Below are 20,408 nucleotides of genomic sequence, written 5' to 3' on the forward strand. Positions count from 1 at the left end.
GACGGAAACATATCATGTTGTGATGTAAAGAAGAAAAAAAAAATTCATAATATTTCATATATATATATATATATATATATATATATATATATATATATATATATATATATATATGCATGTTTATAATAATATCTTAATTTTTAGGATACTACTCCAAGAGCATAAACCATATAAACTGAATTTAATACCTTTAGAATAGATTCTCACATGCATAAATAACCAAAATTTGGTGAATTGAATAATGTAAAACTAACAAAGGTTATATTTGACCAATCTTTTGTAGTTAAAAAATTACATTAAACTTAAAAGAAAATAAATAGAAGTTGTTTGATAATTTTATATTGTTTATGTGTTGTTGTTTTTAATCCGAAACGTGTTTGATAATATTTTTATGTATATTTTAAACTATTTCTTTCATTAGTATTTGAATTAAGTTCATTGCGTGATAATAAAAACATATAAAAGCATTAAGTTGTATACCTTTAAAATTTGAAAATAAGATTTATACTTAAGAAAAGAATGCATTATTTAATAAAAGTAGTAGAAAAATGACACTTTGTTTTGCCGCATGGCTACTTGGTGAAGATGGTCTGTTTCCGCTGCATTTTGAGCTCATGTATTCACAAGTTCGTTACCTTGTCTTTACTGTTCAAATATCAACTATTGTCTCTATTGTACTCCCAAACAACTTACTTTATTTTCCCTTTGGCATACTAGATCACCCGTGTATTGATGTTTTTCATAATGTTTTTAAATGTTGTAATATATCTCTACCAAATATAACAACTTTTGGTTTTTTGTGTACCATGTTATATGAGAAAGTTTCATCAATCTTTTTCTCAACCCTGTCAACCTTTACAACTTGTCTTTTGTGATATTTTGGCCCTTCACATGTTCAATCTTCTATGGGCTACAATTATGTTTCTTTTGTCAATGCACGTAGCATAGTACCATAGATACTCAGATTTATTCTCTAAAATACAAATCTAAGACCTTACATATATTTAAACAATTTAAAGTCTATCATGAATGGTAATTAGATCAGGAAATTAAAGAAGTACAATCATTTTCGGGTGGAGGGGTAAATTTAAACCTTTTACTCAATATTTTTTTTTCATTCATCATCATCAAATTTGTCCTCATACTTTCAATCAAAATAGTGCATTTGAACGTAAACATTGTAATATTCTTGAAAGAAAAATTATATTTTGATTCCTATTTCTTGACTCTCATCCTTTACTTTCTAACATTGCTTAGTGTGAGTGATTAATTCTTTCAAAGAAAAATATAGTGATACATTAATCAATGACCGTCACTAAGTCATGTCAGGAACTAAAGGATGAAAGTCAAAAAATATGAGTCATAGTATCATTATTCTTATTGGAATGGATCTTATCCTTCTTTCTCAAGCTTATCTTTTTATCTCCTTTTAGGATCACACTTTTACCACCACTGTTGATGAAGGCTTGATCCCTACCAATGATGATGGCCCATGGCACATGCTTAGAAGAAAGGGAGTTCATTGATCCTTTCCTTTACTTTTATTTTCTTTAGTTTAAAATTCCATTAAGTTGGCTTGGTTGACTATTTTTAAGTTGACTTGTTGACCTTGACTTTGGGTTGACTTGTTGACTCAAAAGATTAGCTTAACCTTAAACCAACATGCTAATAAATTCCTTAATTTGCTTTTATAGGAATAAGAAAGGAAGAGGACCACCTAGGAGACACTTGACATCCTAAGGAAGTGAGAGAAGGAACAAGATTTTCTAGAAGCATCTAGAAAGGGGGGGCTATATACCTTGGACACCAAGTCTTCTAGAAAGTTCTAGAACCCTCCTTTGGGAGCCTTGGCCATGAAGACTTGCCACCTAGATGGCTTGGACGAAAATTCACCCATATGCACCCTAGGATGACCTACTTTTTAAAACATGCTAGGTTTCTTTTGTAATCTTTTAACTTAGTTGTTTTGCTAAGGGGACTTCTAACACTTGTAGAGGGGTTGAACATTTTGGAGAATTTATACACTTTGTGTTTCAACCTTTTGTGAGAGCATTCCTCCTTAGGGAGTGGAGTTCTTTCAAGCCTTATCTTGCCTTGGCAAGTGGCGGCATACACCACTCATCTTCAAGGTTGCCATGACTTCTTCTAGTCTAGCCTTGTAGTGGCGTGAATCCTCCATTCCTCCCCTTTCCATTGCTTTTCATTTTAAGTTTCTTTACTCTTCTTGGTTTTTATTGTTTCTATTATATGCTTTTCCTTTCAGTTTCTTACTCTCCATCAATCCATTCTCCTCCTCTCTAGAACCTTGGAAAAAAACCTTTACATCTAGATAGCTTGCTATCTTAATATCCAGTGGGGATTTTCTTGGTTTTCTTAATCAAACATCACCATATTCATTAATCTTCTAAAAGGAACAAAATAATCCTACATCAACTGTTTACATTATTAACATACTTCCTTCTTTTATTGTCTCATTCTATACCACATATCACCCTCTTTCACAAATATATCAACTATAATTTCTTCAAAATATTTAGTCGTGTTTGTTATCTCCATACTCTCCCTATAATACCAATAAACTGCAATTTGCAATTTCGTTCAATTGCGTATACATTCCTAGGTCATTTCTCATGTCATAAAGGATACAAATGTCTTAATTCAAATGGCAAGATCTTTTTTTTAGGATCTAAACCCTCCCAATATTTTCTTCTTGGAATAATTCCCTCTATTGTCAACTCTCGCACTCAACATGCTACTCAATAATTTTCCATTGTTAATGCTTCTATTATGTTTAATCCTTTAATTACAGCCTTTCAGTTCCTATTGTTTCTTCATCTCCTATCCAAACACATTCCAAAATTGGTATGGTTAAACCATGATGATTTCCTACTTCATTTCTCATTGTTGTATAACCATCTACCGTCAAGTAAGACTTACCATCTTCTCCTTGGTGCCAATGCAAGTTGAATATGATGCTTTAATGGTTAATCATACATGATCTTTCGATGCTCTTCCTCTTGGATGATCTGCAATAGGTTTCAAATGAGTGTTTCACATTAAAGAAAACTCAGACGATACTATTAACAAGTATAAAACTCATTTAATGACTAAGGATTTCATAAAAAAATTGGGCATGACATTTTTTAGACTTTCTTTCTAGTTGTAAAGCCTATTAGTGTTTAATTGATTCTCACTTTAGCTCTTATAAATAATTGGTCCATGTAACATATTGGTATCTATAATGCTTTCTTAAATTACATTCTACAAAAAAGATGTTTACATGGCTCAACCCTTTAGTCTTCAAATTATAGCATGGAAAAAGGTTTTGACGACTATTTAACAACTTTTATAAGATAAAGTAGTCTTAACAAAAGTTAACTATTATATTATATTTATAGAAGAGAGAAAAAATGAATAATAATAAAAAATAATATTAAATGGTAGTAAACAAAATGTATAGTATCAAAATACTAATGTCCTTATTGTTTGTAAACTTTAAATTTCTATATATGACTTAAAACATGTTCCAAAAGCCGGTTATGACTAACCGACTTATATTCCGATTAGTTTTGGGTTTGTTCAAATGTGAACGTCTTTATTAATACTTAAAATTGTTGCTAACTCTATTCATGTAGATGAGATAATTTTCACTAGCACCTCTACTTCACTATTGCAATTTCTTATTTATAAACTACATTTTGGTTTTTCTCTCAAACAACTTAGTGATCTTGAATATTTTTTGGACATTGGGGTAAAATATCTCTCCTTTTTTTATCAAACAAAGTATGTTTGTGATATGCTTAACAAAGTTATGTAAGCAACTAAGAACATATCCACTCCCCTCCAAAGAGGTTTTTATCTTTCAACGTTATTGATTTTGCTTTTGACGTCAAAACTAAATGTTATTGATTATAGATTTCTGTTAAATATATTTTATTTTAAAATCTGTTAGTTTGATATATAGTTCGTATCAACTCTGTTTTTCTGTTACGCTCATTTTCATTCTTTATATCTTCTTGTTCCCTATATACAGGGCATTCATTGAACCCTGACATGAATATCAAGAATCAATTTTCTTCCTCTTAATTCTCTACTAGTTCTATTTTCTTTTCACACCGAAGATTACTTTCTAACCGTACTCAATCCTCGTTGTAAAACATTTTTCTGTCATCCAGAAGGTTCATAATCCAGTTCAAAGAAAAAGCATCAAGATAAGTTGTAGAAACATCATTTGTATTAACTTTGCCCTTAGTTTTTCATATTATGAAGCAAGACAACCAAGAAATAATACAGGACAAGTATATATTTAAACGAGCATGGAAAAATCTAGACACCAACAACTAAACTTACAGGTACAAAAACTACAATACAATGTTATGATTAACAAAAAGACTTTTATCATAGTAAAATCGAACTAGTCTAGTGTAGATTTAGTTTAATTAATTTTTTATAGTTATAATTAAAATATTCAAAATAATTAAGTTGTACATTTAACATTTTAATTATGGAAAATGTAAAATATATTTTTAATTAATAAAGTAACATCAATTATGTTTTAGGAATATTTCATTATAGTATTTATAACATAAATTAAATAAGATTTTAATACTTAAAAAAATATACGTGTTTAGTGTCATTAATTTATTTTACAAATTTAATTTTTCTAATACCAATAGAAAATTAACACTTAAACAAAATTCATACTAAATTATGTATATATTTTAACGAAGTTTATCTATTTAAATTAATATTACGAAGCAAAATCCTTTTTTTTCTTTTTCCAGTGAAACTGAATAATTAATTTTTGAAATAATTTAATTATTTTGACCATTTTGAATTAGGTATTCTTTAAGATTTTTTTTTAGGAAGTGTAAGAATTAAAGAGACTGCAGTTTCCCTCTCCCCCACTTGGAGTTGAGAAAACCTAGGAGTCGTCACCCCTGCAACACGACCACACTCTTTTCTTCCTCTCAGACTCATCCCTCGCTGTAAAGTTAGTGTTTTTTCCAATTTCAGAAGCAAAGATCCAAGCTTGGAGAACAAAAATGTTATACATAATTGGTTTAGGATTGGGTGATGAACAAGATATCACTTTGAAGGGTTTGGAAGCTGTGAAGAAGTGCCACAAGGTTTATATGGAAGCTTACACTTCCCTCCTCTCCTTTGGTCTCTCCACCAATGGCATCTCCAACTTGGTACCATCTTTTATCTCCCATTCCTTTCTCATCCCATTATTCTTTCCCACTCCTTCAAATTTCACTCTTTTCATCTTCTTAGGAAAAACTATACGGTAAACCCATTATTCTTGCCGACAGAGAAATGGTAGAAGAAAAGGCCCATGAAATTCTTGCAGAAGCTCAGCATGACCACGTTGCTTTTCTCGTCGTTGGGGACCCTTTTGGGTATGCTATTACTTTCTTTTCAATGCAACATTTTCTTCCATCATATTATTCACAGTTTGATTGATTTGGTGTTTTTTTCCCAGGGCTACCACTCACACTGATCTTGTTGTTCGAGCCAAGAAGATGGGAATTGAAGTCAAAATAGTGCACAATGCGTCTGTGATGAATGCTATTGGAATTTGTGGTCTGCAACTTTACCGATATGGGGAGACTGTTTCTATACCTTTTTTTACCGAGACATGGAGACCTGATAGCTTCTATGAAAAGATTCAGAGAAACCGACTCATGGGACTGCACACTCTTTGCTTGTTAGGTTACTATCTGTTATCTGTGCTTTAGAATTTGCTGGGATAATCTTCTCTGTAAACGCTTGTGAGGGAAGAAAATAAGAAGAAAACTTCAATTAAGTTTGAAACTTGCTCCTGCTAGCTTCCTAATAAGTTAGTTTTTAATAAATGTATGAGCTAATTTTAGTTTATGTAGAAACTTATTTTGTTTTATTTATATTTGTATTAGTTTATTTCTGTAGATATAATGAACCTGATGTCTACTCTTGTACTTACATCACGCTCTAATGCATTATAGTCTGATTCGGCAGGTACTATATGAAACAGTGTGATTATGTTGTGAGTGCTTTTTCCTTCATTGCTGATTAGTGAACTCAAAAACTCTTTTACTAAACTTGTTATCTTCTGCTTCTTGGAATGTATTGTTAAAGCCTAGAGTGTGGCGTAAATATCTAAAAGATAGTTAGCGTAATAGTTTGTTTTTTTATTCAATAATATGTTCAAAAAGATTGTACCATCTGAAGTTAAGGACATTAAAGGTTCTTCCTTTTTGTTTATTGAGAGAGCTAATATAATTTCCATTTGGTGTGGTTACAGATATTCGCGTGAAGGAGCCCACACTGGAATCTTTGTGCAGGTTGGTTTTCAAAATAGTAATTTTTTTTTCTCCTGTTACTCGCGTAGGTATTGCTGAAGTTCTGTCAGTAATTGTGATGTTCTGGTGGTATCATGACATTCATTAAATTATTTATTTTGAGGCTTTTCTTTGTATGTTTCATGTATCCTTTTTATTGTGGTTATTTCAGAGGGAAAAAAGCCTATGAACCACCCAGATATATGACGATAAACACAGCCATTGAGCAGCTTTTGGAGATTGTGCAAGATCGTGAAGAATGTGGTGAGTTTCTAAGCATTTACACTAGTAGTTTTGATAAATTTCAACTGTAAATTATTTGCTTCTTGATTGCATTAATTTCAAATATTTTTAGACCTTTGAACTTTGGGCTGGATACCTTATTACTTCTTGAATGTTTGAATCCATTCCCATTCCCACATACATTCATAAGTTGCCATGCTTTTGTAATCTGCTCTCTTGGCTGCGTATTTGTGAAGGTGAAATAGTATAACAATTTCTAATCTGGAGAATTTATCAATTCCTTCCCCTCTTTGCCTTGTAGCCTATACTGAGGATACCGAGTGTGTTGGGCTTGCACGGCTTGGTAGTGAAGATCAGATGATAGTAGCTGGAACAATGAAGCAGTTACAGTTAATTGATTTTGGAGCACCTTTACATTGCCTTGTCATAGCTGGCAATACCCATCCTGTGGAGGAAGAGATGCTGGATTTTTACAGATGCAGGACATAGATACTTATCACAGCAGGACCAGTTTAATTTAGCAAAAGGGACTTACTTTTTTTTTTTTTTTTGTTGAAGGAGCCCTTGTGTTTTTGCTCTTTATGTACAACTTTTTGGTTTCTAATCAAGGCTAAAAAAAGTTAACTAAAATTTATTGGTGGATGGAGAGTTTATGGGTCTTGAAATGTATTCAGCCCCCGAAAAGTGATTATTTTCTCAGTTGTAACTATATATCCAATTGAAATTGGTACCTATGTTATTTTGCTTTCTATCAGATCCTATGTTCTAGTCTTTGCTTAGTTTGTTAAATAATTTGGTTTGTGATGTTCTGCATAGCCTAGTTTGCTGTTGATATTTTTGGTTTCTATAACAACTCGTGTTATGAGTATTTCTATTGATTTATTTTGTTTCTTAAATTCGACCTATAACGATAAGGATACCATTATAAAATTGTTTCTTTTTGTGAACAAAATTATGCTAAATAAAGTGTAACCTGGTAGTGGCAAGTATTCGAACAATGAATGAATTAACTTCAAATTCTGAAAAATATAACTTCCATAAACTTTGGAACACAAATAAGTTAAATTTAAATTGAAGTAATATAAAATTATTTTATCTTTTAAGGCAATGGTAAGAGAAAATATTTGATAAATTTAGGAGAAGAATGAATTAATGATACCGATACCGACTGAAATAACAAATAATGGTCAATTGTAAATAGTTAGTTTAAAAAAACACATTAGCACCTTGTTAGCAGATTCCACACTTATCACATGAATAAAACTTCATGTGTAACAATTTCTCAATGAGATTAAGTGGCACATAACATCGACATATGAACTACAACTTAACTGTTTTGGACACAACCATCAGATCTCCTCCTAGTCAACCATATCAGAGTGTCGTTTTGCTTCTCCCGTACCATAGACATATAGAAGCAGAAACAAATTTCATGGAAAAACTATGTGACTTGGTTCCAAGTTCCATTGATGTAAAATTGACAACTCATCTATTGATGTAAAGAGCCTTTCGCTTGTTATTCTGATATTCTTGCCATCAGAAGCTATTCTTGTCTAACTTACCTGAGATATTGCTTGAATTTGATTAATCTCTGCTTCCTATGCATGCAATTTTTCTTCCAACATCATGTAGAACTGAGTTGACAGGATCAGGACAACAAATAAAAATTCATAATAAACAGAAATGATTCCAAAAAATAACAGTTAACAGGATCGAGGGACAGCAAATAAAAGTCATACACATAAAACATTAATCATGTAAGTTTTACACTCTCCATTGATGTTGAAACTGTAATCTTGGAGGGAGGATGCATGGACTCAAAAGAAAATACGTGGGAAAGCACACAACAAATTTGGGGAGTTAGAGAGAGGTGATATTCACTTCAAATATTCTCTGCAAGAATGCCTAAAATGATGCAGAATGGTTATTTTCAGAATCTAGATGATGCAAGTACACAAGGGAACTAAAATGCAGAAATTTATGATGTAATGCATGTAACAAGTCTAATTTATCCTAATAATGAGTATTATGCAGTTATAACGCTAAATGGAATGCAAGAACTCTAAATCATGCATGTGAACCTAAAACTAGCAGATTTGACAGCACATGTACACATGTTTAAGACCAAATCTGCTTTCTTATAATGCTTATCCAGAAAATACACATGCAGTGATTGGAACAAGTTTAAAGTGATATCTATGAATGGATAATGCAAGCTAAAAGCAATGAATGTATGCATGGCTAAAAACCTATTGCTGAAACCTGAATTTTACAGATTTACAAAACGTGATGCAGATATGAAGATTCCACATAAATTCTGTCCAAAATGCTATCCGATGCAGAATGAAAAAAAAAATACTATGAATGGAGATAAACTGCAGATGCAATGGTTCCTACACATCTAGAATAATGAGATGAGATGACATTTAATCATGTAAGAAATGCACAGAATCTAAAATCACTTCTTGATCCTAAGGGTGGCAGTAACCTTCGTGACAGCCTACGTATGAACTGTAAACTCAGATTTCTTGTGATGTAACCATGCTATACAAAATGTAATGTGTGAAATTGAACAAGTACCAAATGATGTTAGAATATGAAAGCTGTATGCTAAACATGGATGTTATGCGTATGATCATGAATAACATCTAAATCTGTCAATGACAGCATTATGGATTTAACTATGAAATCAGCATTTTATGCACCAAATTGATTCAACTAGGCTACCAAGGTTGCAAACAGAATTTTAATTTTATTTTGCTGCTTTAACTTCTATGAGTAGTGTTGGTTAGGCTTTCTTTTGTATTTTAAAAGTTAGTTCTGATTTAGATAGTTTCTTTAGTTTCTTTTGCAGTTTTAACAGTAATTTTTTTAGATTAGTTCTTTTGTTAATGTCTAGCTTTAACCTTGTTCTGTTCTGATTTAGTACGAAATTTTAGGAGTATAGTTAAATTTCAAGTTTCTGTTTTACTTTAGTAGATTCTTGTATATTTGGTTTTGTTTGATCATTTCTAAACTGTCTAAATAAAGATTTGGTTAATTTTAGTAGTATTAGAGGTCTGTTTCTGTCTTATGCTTACTTTAGTTACTAAATAGTGTAGTTTGAAGTGTATTTCTAGGTTCACATAGTTATGTTTTGCAGTTTTTATTTTCTTGAGTAGATAAGGGTAGTTTTAGGTTAGTTTGATGAATTAGAATTTGTTGGCATAGTTATTTTACTGTTTTGGTAGTGTTAAGAGTAGACATTAGATTTAGTGCATTTTTTTAGTTCATTTTTATTAGTTTTAGTGCATTTTCAGATTTTAATAGTCAGATGTAGTATTTCTTTTCTGTTTTAAGTAACTAGCATAGTTCTTATCTTACGTTTATCATTTTAAACTAGTCCAGGATGCTCTTTTACTTTTTCCATTAGTAGTATAGTACAGTTTCAGATTTAAGCTTAGTTTTAGCATATGTTTTAGGTTCTTAACAGTGATATTTAGATTCTTTTAGTAAATCTAGTTTTTAATTTTATTTTTAGCTTCCTTTTACCATTTAAAATTTGTTTGGACAGCTGCATTGCATTCTACTTTTCTGATTAAGTACAGTTTTAGTTTTTAGGCTAGTTTAGTATGCTTTTCTTAGGTTTTTATGGTGAATTTTTGCAGTATGCTGTTAGTAGTAGTTAGCCTAGTTTCTAGTGATCATTTATTATTCAGATAGTGATCTTTCTGTTTAGATAGCTTAGGCATTTATTGAGTCATTATAGTATAGTATTAGAGTTAGTTTTCCTGTTAAGTGGTGTACTTTTAGGTTTTGCATATATCAGACTGTGTTGCTGTTTTCGACTCTTGGCCTAGATTTTGTCTTTCTTATACCATTTAGAATGTGTTTAGATAGTTGCAGGACGGTTCCCTTTATTAGTTTAGTCCAGTTCTTAGTTTTAGCTTGTTTAGCCTAGTCTAGCTTGTTATTTTAGGTCTTAGATAGTCAAATTTTGAGTCTTATGCAGATTTTTGCTTTTAATTTTAGTTTTCTTTTACCATTTGAAACTTGTTTAGATAGTTCTTTTACAGCTTCGTGCAGTTTTTAGTTTTTACCTTGTTTTAGAGTGCTATTTTAGGTTTTGAGTAATGAAATTTTGAGTTTTAGGTAAATTTAGGTATTTGATCTTTTCTTTAGCTTAGTTTAGTCATTTTAAACTTGTTGGACTATCTTAGTTTCTGTTTTTGTAATGATTTTTACAGATTTGCTTATTTAACCACTGTACTAGATTTAGTTGCAAATTGTAGATGACTGATAGGGTTGCTAATTTGAGTGTGTAGCTTTTTAGTAATGTTTTTACAGTTGCAATTGATGATTTGAGTGATTTTTACATGAAAGAATCAGTACATAATCAGTTTTGACAATGATTGACCCTTGAGTGAGATTTGGACCATATTTTGTTTGTGTGTATGCACTTATGAGAATGAACATTACAGAACTTGCATCTTTTCTCTTCATAACTGGTCAATGAATGTGCATCTTTGAAATGATTTAGGCCTTCTTTGATTAAAGTCACTTGACCAAATAAGCTTACCTTGAAAATCTACTTGCACCTTGAAAAATATAACAAAATCCTTCTACACATTTTGTTTCCTCATTCTGTACCGTTTGCCACACCTCTCATCGAATACATGGAAACGGAGATTTCCAGATTTCTCAGACTAATGTCATTTCATACAATATTACTTTACTTTTCAGTATTTTGCAATGGTTGGAGAAAATATTTAATAAATTTAGGAAAGTAATGAATTAATGATACCAATTGAAATAACAAAAATAATAGTCAAGAGTAAATAGTTTAAAGAAAAACACACAATTAGCAGATTCATTGGTAACAATCATATTAGCACCACATGAATAAAACTTAATGTAACAATTTCTCAATGAGATTAAGTGGGACATGACATTGATATATGAACTACAAATTAACTATTTTGGACACAACAATCAGATCTCGTCATAGTCAACCATATCAGCGTGTCTTTGCTTCTCCTGCACCATAGACATATAGAAGCAGATTCAAAATTCAACGGAAAACTATGTCACTTGGTTTCAAGTTCCATTGATGTAAAAATGTCAACTCATCTATTGATGTAAAGAACCTTTCGCTTGTTATTCTGATATTCTTGCTACCAAAAGCTATTATTGTCTAACTTACATGTGATATTGCTTGCATTTGATTAATCTCTGCTTCCTTTGCATCCAATTTTTTTTTCCAACATCATGTAGAACTGAGTTGACAGGATCAGGACAACAAATAACAATTCATACATAGCATGTTTTTTTAACATAAACAGAAATTATTCCAAAAAATAGCAGTTAACAGGATCAGGACAGCAAATAAAAAGTCATACAAATAAAACATTAATCATGTAAATTTTACACTTGCATTGATATTGAAACTGTAATCTTGGTGGGAGGATGCATGGACTCAAAAGAAAATACGTGGAAAAGCACACAACAATTTTGGAAGTTAGAGAGAGGTGATATTGACTTCAAATATTCCCTGCAATAACTAATAAACAAGAATTGGTCAATTGGAGATAATAATGCCCAATCTTAAATTCTAAACCTATTTCGTTAGATAAAAATGTCCTGTGCTCATAAGGTATTAAATGCTGATCCTGCTCATCCTTGTGCACCTTTGCTGGATAACATCAGAAGGCTCATATCTCATGATTGGAACCTTAACTTCCAACACACTCTTGGGGAAGGAAGTCCAAATGCAGACAATTTAGCCAAACAAGGCGTTGTTCATGTAGGTTCTGTTTTGGTTCTGAAGCTTGTTATGATAGTTGGTTTGCTGATGCCATATGCACAGTGTCCAGCAATTAATTTGAACGCGTTGTTTACTTGAAGGATTCATACAACGACAGATGAAAAGCAACTTATAATTTTCAAATTCTCCTATATTATCTTAAACATTCCGAATGTTTAATCTCAATGCAGAAATAATTCACTATATTAGACAGAGGGATTTACAATTTGCAAAACAATGACAATGCTTCCAGGATTCTTCAAGTCTACAAATTTTCATTTATCTGTGACACCAGATATTTATCTAGCTTGAAACCTGCTATTTCAGCCTCCTTGCAGATCTCTTTGCATTTTGCAGTCCTCCCAGAGGCCATGTAAATTTGAAGCATATCCTTGTATAAGCCAAAAGTGGGAGAAAATCCAGCTTCTTTAAGTTTTGAAAAATATCTCATGGCCCTAGATAGATCATTCAGAGCAACAAACAGTTTTATTACCACACGATAAGCAGGAAGGTCAAAAAGGCAATTAGAAGACTCCATCTCCCAAACTACAGCCAATGCCTCTCTGTATTTCTTCTCTGTGTAACGGCTGTGAATAACAGATGTGAACATAACTACGCTTGGTTGATAGGTAGACTGCTTGAACCAACTAAACAGGCTCTCAACTACTTCAAATTTCCCCATCTTAACACATACTTTCATTATAGCAGTACAATCTTGCTGGCTTAAATTCAATTCATCTCGTTCTCCAAGTTCATCCAACAAGGGCAATACATGCCTGTGTCTGTCAGGGTTCTTTCCAAGTTCTAATATTAACTTCGCATAAATGCTAGAATCCAACATTCTTTTATCCCTTCTGGCAACTATTAGAACCTTCCACGCAAGTCTAAGATTCCCTCCTTTTATAAAACCCTTGATCATTGCCTCCAACACAGCACGACTTGCCAGACCAGTATACTGGTCAATATTGAATGGAATTCTTAACTCATGGTTCCTAGCCAAGACCTCAACAGTTGAGGCCAGAATCCAATCATCCGGGAAGAGATGAGGTTGATTTTGTGCCCATAAGAATGTTTGCAGAGCTCTCTCAGGGAATCCCATATGACCTAATTCCCTTATTGTCAATGACAAGGACCCTTTCCTCAGGAACTGCACCCACTTTCCAAGAACTTTAGATACATCTTCAGCTGGACCAAGTCTACTCATTTCTCTTGCCAGACCAACTAGGAAACTCGGGCTTTTGTACACTTTCTTAGCCATAGAAGCCCGTGAAGAAACCACAGCTGGAGCTGTCAATTTTACTTGTGCTTTTGGTTTGGGTAGTCCCAAAGGTCGGAGCTTGTAGGGAGCTGGAAGAGGAAGAGGCCTTTCTCGATGTAATTTTCCAGGCTTTTGCGGAATTCTACCTTGGAAAAGTGATGAGATGGCTTCAATCTCATCTGATTCCCAAACAACACCAATATTTTCATCCTCCTCTTCATCATTCTCTTCAACGATATCAAAATCATCCTCAGTTGGTTTAGAGGTGGTGCTAGGCTTCTTCAAGAACAAATTAACACCAAATTCTGGAGGTTGCTTAGGATGTGGTCGATACCGATTATCCTTTGGTGGGGGTCTTCTTCTTTTCGAATGTGCTGCTAAAGTGACTCTTCTGTAGTTGCAACAAATTCTTCCCACCGGAACAAAATAAACACAGGGAAATGAAAAGGTGCAGTACATTATTCACTAGCACGAATTAAAAATGTGGCAGTCGCGATTCGTTTTAGCTTCTCTCTCATTAGCGCACGCCTCTGTACACCTGTTCTCTGCGTTCGCGACTCGCGCTCGAGCTAGCAGTGGAGTGGTCGCACGGTGGTGGTCGCGTGGTGGTGCGGTGGTCTTCTGTTCTGTGAATGGAGGTTGCGGAGCGTGTTTCTGATTGTAGGGTTGATTTTACGTGGCTGGGGGCTGACGGTGGCACGAACTGACTTTCTGTAATATTCCTATGGTTTTTTAGGGAATTAAAAATTTTAGTCTATTTAATTTAAAATATTTAAAAGTACAATCAGTAAATTAGTAAATAAGTAAATAGAATCTCCTTCTAAAATTATTATTGTACCAAAAATGTTAGGATAATGAAGTTACTGAACTTGGATATTCTCCTTCATTAACATGTGTGTTAGAGTAATGGTATTTTGGTCATTTTTCTGTTGTAGTGTTTGGTGGTGCAGTGTGTTAAATGGTTTGATAGACATTTGCTGTCAAATTTCAAAATCCTTCTTCTCAAAGCCAAGTTAGTTGCGTCCTTCTTCTCGAGGTAATTTTCTTCTCCGTTCCTCCTTCTTCTCTATTTCTCCTCCTTCTTCATTTCTTTCTTTTTCTCCGTAAGTTCATTTTCTTAACTTCTTAACTACTTTTTCTCTATTGATCGTTGTTGTTGATCCTTTATTTTTTTTTATTAAAAGTTAATTATTTTCTATTTACTGTTTATTGTTCTTCATGCATCTTTCTTCTTTATCCATGGTTTTTCTTCTTCGTCATCATGCTGTAGTATCTTTTAAAAGGCGTTTATAGAAGTTTCCTTTTTTTCCAGATATTATTTGTTCAACGTTTTTAGAAGACGTTCTGATGTTTTTGTTCAAAAGAAGTTTTTATTTTTTTTGTAGTTTTTTTATTTGTTCATTATTGTGTTTGTAAGGCCCATTAAAAATCTTTTAGCTTTTCTGCCCTAAAGTTAGTGGGCTGCCCTTGTAAGTGGGCCTAAGGCTGGCCCAACATATGTAGTCTTTAGGTCTGCCCTAAACCTAGTATTCTTTACCATTTCAGAAAAGCTGTTGTCCTTGTCTTAGAGCCGCAGCCGCCTTTCACTTCTGCTAGGGTTCCGACGTTCTTCAGATTCACGCTTGGCTTGGCCCTTGTTCTGCTCACGTAAGTACCTTTAACCCTTACCGCCTCTGTTTCGTATAGCTTTCACAGTAATAGTGGAGACTTTTTTATAATCTCGTTTCATCCACTGTTCTAGTTGCGAATCGGGCTCTAGGAGCTGCTGTGGTCCTTGTTCGTGCCCAAAAACCCAACTGTTAGCCTTTTTCCAGGTACGGGAAGTTAGGGTTCTAGTTTCGAGTCTTTTTGGAACTGTTATGCGTTATTTGTTGATTGTATGGCTGGATCTGTCGATTGGATGTGTGAAAGTACTTTGCATGTATTGTTTGGTCGGAAAACATGGCTGTGGCAGTGGGGGACAGTGGCGAGACCTGCTAATCTCGCCCAAGCGAGTCAATCTCGCCTAGGCGAGATGAAACAGGGAGCTAGCCTAGGGCCTCTGCACGAAAAGTCGCCCGGGCGACTCGCTCAACTTTTGAGCGAGCAGGCAACTCGCCCAGGCGAGAGGGATCTCGCTTAAGCGAGATCCCGCGTTGCTCATGCTCCTACTTTTGTGCTCTCGCCTAGGCGAGGGGGAGGCTCGCCTGAGCGAACACGTCTCGCCTGAGCGAGACCCTCCAGCCTAAGCGAGGTGCTGGGCGAGACAGTGTAATGTGGGAGGTTTTTCTTGGTTTTGTATGGATAATGTTGGCTTGGTTTTGAGTATCTGTGTTAAAGGCTTGGTATGTGTGAGTATGATAGAGAAATGCAAGTTGTGAATTATGTATAAAGGGTTGACATGAGTTTGTCATGAGATTGTATTGAAAGGGTTGGTATGAAAGAGGCATGATAACGATACGAATTGGAAGTCCTTGGTACATGAATGGTTCATGATGAGATGAAATGTGTTGAGCCTGGAACATGAAAGGCGTAGACTTAAAGGTCGGTACAATTAACATATACATGCGTAGTGAATATCATTTTGGTTGTGCGGTTGTGTCCTGTATGTGTCAGTGCATAAGTCCTTAGGGTCTCTAGGTGAGACTTTCGGGGCTGCGCTTCAGTGGTCGGGACGTAATCCCATGGCCCCTGTTAGTGGGTGTCCATGGTGGTGCCCCATCTGTATAACTAAGTAAGGATTCAAGGCAAGGACTGTATCCCGACACTCTAAGGGGCTAGTTAGTCTCACTTAGAGCGGACTGACTCCTGTGGTGAGAGTAGCAGGAGGCCTGAAATTCATTAAGGGCTAACCTTGTGGTGGGAGAGATTTTGATTCATCATAACACTTGTATTACATAGCTCAGGGATCGAGCAGCTCAGGGTCGAGCAGAGGTATCCACCACAAGTGCAAGCATCCGCTGAATCCGACTAAGTTATACGTATCCGGATGAGTCGAGTCGAGTCGTAGTGTATTGAATGAAGAGTCATAACATGTTTGGTTGCTATGTGGATATGAGATGATGAAAATATATTTGATTGCATGATGAATATGTTGTTGGCTCCAGCTTACCCGTTTCGTTGCATGGTTGTGTTGTATGTGGCTGTTTTTCCTTGCGATGATCATCAACTTGGTTGATGGGAGCAGATGGGCGAGGTTCTCATGGTCAACAAGCGAATGGTGATTCCGCTGCTTAGCCATCTGGGCTGGAGTTTTCTTTGTGTTTTATTTAGGGCTATGGCCCATGTATCTCTTCCTGTATTTCTACGCTACACTCCATGTCGTATTCGTATTCAGCTTTCCTTTGGCATCGTGGTGTGCCCGAGTTTTGTCGGGGTTGTGTTAAAGCCCCCGGGACTACGCTACTGTACTTATATTGTGTGACGTTTTCCTTTAATTTCGCTTAATAATTAAATGGGACGTTACAGTGTTCCTTTTGTTTAGTACTTATTGAAAGTCTTTTTCAGTTGTATGCACATTATTTGTTGACTAAAGTTTTTATTTTTATTTTTTTGCGCTTTATTTTGTTGTTATTTTGTTGAAGATGATTCGTACCTTGATTTTGTGTTTTGTTTATTTTTCGTTTATTTATTTGAAGTCGTTGTGTCGTTGGTTGAAACTTAACACCTAATTTATTGTCATGTATTAGATGGCAAAAAAATTTGATATGATCAAGGATATTGATGGAAGAAGAGAAACGTTGAAACTTGCTATCAGAATCATAGATTTGTGGTATGTTGAGTCATGGGATTCCAAACGAAGTATGGAAATGGTTCTGATGGATCAAAAGGTAATGTAAAGTACCATATTTTAGCATGTTCTATATTTTATTTTATAAGATGACAACTATATTTAACCATATATGTGTTAATTTGTTCTTCAGAGTGATCTTATTGTTGCAATGATTAAGAAGGAAGATATGGGTGTTTGGGAAGACAAGCTAAAAGAGGGTGAAAGTTACATAATGCATAACTTTAAACTGTTGAAGAACAGAGCTCAATATAGAGTTTGTGAGCATCCATTTAAGCTGTTGTTTATAGGAGCAACGTCTATACGACCACAACCCATTGCAAGTGTAACATCCCGTCCAGATATTACTAATTTTTAATAAAATAAAGAAAATAAGTAATAACGTCGCATTTAATAATACCTCATTTCCTAAAACGCGAGAAATTTAAACTTTATTAAATAAATAAAGAGTACTAAAATCCACAATTCTCAAAACCAGAATGTTATAAAATAGATACCCGTATGGGTTTACAACTTTTTTCAAAATCAATAAAAATAAAAGATTCCCGAGTGATCTTGCAAAATCTCCCACTGAACCAAATCCACAAACACGTGCTATGCATCAAATTTCATTGACGAATTTGTCTCCAGTTGAGCCAATTCTAATGGTAACACCCACACTTTGGGCAATCTACCACGAACTAGTGAAACCAACCAGCAACTAAAATTCGTGAACACTTCCACACTTCTAGCTCATGAATCCGATGGAACAACCAAAAGCACCCTAATGTTCTTCCACATTTGAATAGACATGTCGGACAATATTTAGCTCAAGTGGAACGTACGTGAACAGATTGATGGATGCAATTCGAACCCTACTCATGAAAAACCACTTTTTTGCCTTTTAAAAGAGCACAAAACGAAGAATGATCAAACCCACAAAACAAAACAACAAAAGAACGCACCACGACCTACTTTAGAAGGAAAAACCTGAAAATCCGAAACGAAAACTCAAAAAAAACTACGAACCGAGCTCTGATTACCAGATGATGAAGGATTGTCTCAGATTTGGGGATGAAAAAACGTCTTGGACAGAAATGGGTGCAAAAACCCTAGAACGAAAATCGACGAAGGGGAAGATGGAGGACGCCGAATCAATGGAGTTGCGGAACGGGAGGAATTCACGCCACTTGGAGGAGATTCCAAGATAAGTGAGGAAGATCCGCCACTTTGAATCGGAGATTCAAAGATAAAGATCGGTGGTTCTGAGGAGAACCTCGAGACTTGAGAGAAAACTTAAATTTTCATATAACTCAAAATCTGGGTACAAATGTGTCTCACAAGGGCTTATATACTATGGGCCGAAACACCAAAAGGCCCAACACAACTAAAGGTCTGATAAAACCCAAACAAAAACATTACAAAAATTATAAAAGAGTTCCTATTCTACGATCTGAAGTTAATCCGAGATCGCTCTCTAAAGGTCTTGGGCATGATTCCATCAACTGGCCTGACGATCCTAAGCCACGCCTCCATCACTATCAGTAGTAGGGGATGGCAACGGGGCGAGGCGGGGACGGGTTTCGCTATCCCATACCCACCCCCGTAAAAAAAATTCATCCCCATTCCCATCCCAAACCCAACAGGTATTAAACTTTTATCCCATCCCCATCCCCACCGGGTAACGGGTATAATCTCCTATCCATACCCGTACCCGTTTCCTTATTACTTCAATATAAATTTTAATTATTTTTTATAAACTAATAAAAAATTACGATAAAGGAAACATAAAATTGTCAAATATTCAATATTAGGAGGATGATTGCTTCTTCGATATCAAATACTTTGAAATAAATTATAATTGTTTATATTTTAGATTATAATACCAAATAAAATTTCATGAGAGCCAAAATATTTATTAAATTTGCAAACCCTAAACATTAATGATAAAATTTTATTAATGATAAAATTTAAAAATATTTTTAAAAAAATTTAAAGGAAAACAAACATTCAAATTAAAATATATGTTAAATGTTTGTTGACTTCAATTTTTTAAACTCTAATGAATCTCTTTTTTTATACACTAATAAAAAATGATAATACATCACTCAATCAAAATGACACAAATAACAAATAATAAACATAATAATAAGATTTTAACATACATATTGTATTTTTTGAACTCCAATATATGTTGGATGATGATACAAAAATATTCATAGTAGTTACATTAAATTTTGATATTTTAGTAAATAAAAGTTATTTATACAATTATAGTGAAAAAAAAATACAGTATGATTGACATAATGAGCTAGAGAGTAAAAAATAATTAGATAAAATATACTGAAATAGTATTCTACATGATAAAATAAACAACAAATAAAAATATTAAAAAATTAACAAATGTGTATCTTAGAAACAATTTGATAAACTGTTGAAAGAAATTGCACAAAGGAAAATAAATGTATAATTAAGGTTATGATAAGATGAAAAATACCTTAGACATCTAAGAACGCTTTTCAAGTATCAACATATATACTCAATAGTTGAGAAATAATTGTTTTAGTGAAACAAAAAAGTTCTTCAAATGAAACAAAAATTAATAAAAATAAGTAAAGATTTTTTTATATTACCTAGTAAATGAAAAATTTATGCTATTAAACACTTAAATAGATAGTATTAAACATACTCACGTATTAAATACTTAAATTTATGCTATTGAATATATATATATATATATATATATATATATATATATATATATATATATATATATATATATATATATATATATGGTTACTTAATTAATTATGAATATTTTAATAATTTAAACGATGAGGGAGATATGGTGGGAATGAGTATTATGGCGGGGATATGTATATCCCCATACCCAAATGAAAAAGTCAGGGATTCTCCATACCCATACCCATATCTAGTCAATGCGGGGATTTCCTGTCAAAACGAGGACGGGTTCGGGAAATACCCACTGGGACGGGTTTATTTGCCATCTCTAATCAGTAGAGATTTCCCCCATTGTTCATAAAATCCTTCTTC

The 20,408-nt window shown here is 33.8% G+C and overlaps 2 protein-coding genes and 1 long non-coding RNA gene across 3 annotated transcripts; 2 read left to right on the plus strand and 1 right to left on the minus strand.

The window, feature by feature from the left end:
- Positions 1–4,878: 4,878 nt before the first annotated feature.
- LOC114176477 (Tetrapyrrole (Corrin/Porphyrin) Methylase) lies at positions 4,879–7,320 on the plus strand. The gene is made up of 6 exons (XM_028061525.2): positions 4,879–5,195; positions 5,278–5,402; positions 5,486–5,715; positions 6,287–6,326; positions 6,496–6,587; positions 6,868–7,320. The coding sequence occupies exons 1-6, from the start codon at positions 5,046–5,048 to the stop codon at positions 7,053–7,055; spliced, it is 825 nt and encodes a 274-aa protein (XP_027917326.1). The 5' UTR covers positions 4,879–5,045; the 3' UTR covers positions 7,056–7,320.
- Positions 7,321–11,854: 4,534 nt separating this feature from the next.
- On the minus strand, positions 11,855–14,323 carry EMB975 (Tetratricopeptide repeat (TPR)-like superfamily protein). Its single transcript, XM_028060988.2, has one exon. The coding sequence runs from the start codon at positions 14,063–14,065 to the stop codon at positions 12,614–12,616; it is 1,452 nt and encodes a 483-aa protein (XP_027916789.1). The 5' UTR covers positions 14,066–14,323; the 3' UTR covers positions 11,855–12,613.
- A 2,957-nt stretch (positions 14,324–17,280) lies between these two features.
- Positions 17,281–17,772, plus strand: LOC146887656 (uncharacterized). The gene is made up of 2 exons (XR_014993595.1): positions 17,281–17,415; positions 17,509–17,772. It is a non-coding gene; the product is annotated as an uncharacterized LOC146887656 (long non-coding RNA).
- Positions 17,773–20,408: the final 2,636 nt, after the last annotated feature.

The sequence above is a fragment of the Vigna unguiculata genome, chromosome 3 (genome assembly GCF_037176805.1).
Source record: "Vigna unguiculata cultivar grain cowpea cultivar isolate G323 ecotype 2 chromosome 3, ASM3717680v1, whole genome shotgun sequence".
Classification (NCBI taxonomy): domain Eukaryota; kingdom Viridiplantae; phylum Streptophyta; class Magnoliopsida; order Fabales; family Fabaceae; genus Vigna; species Vigna unguiculata.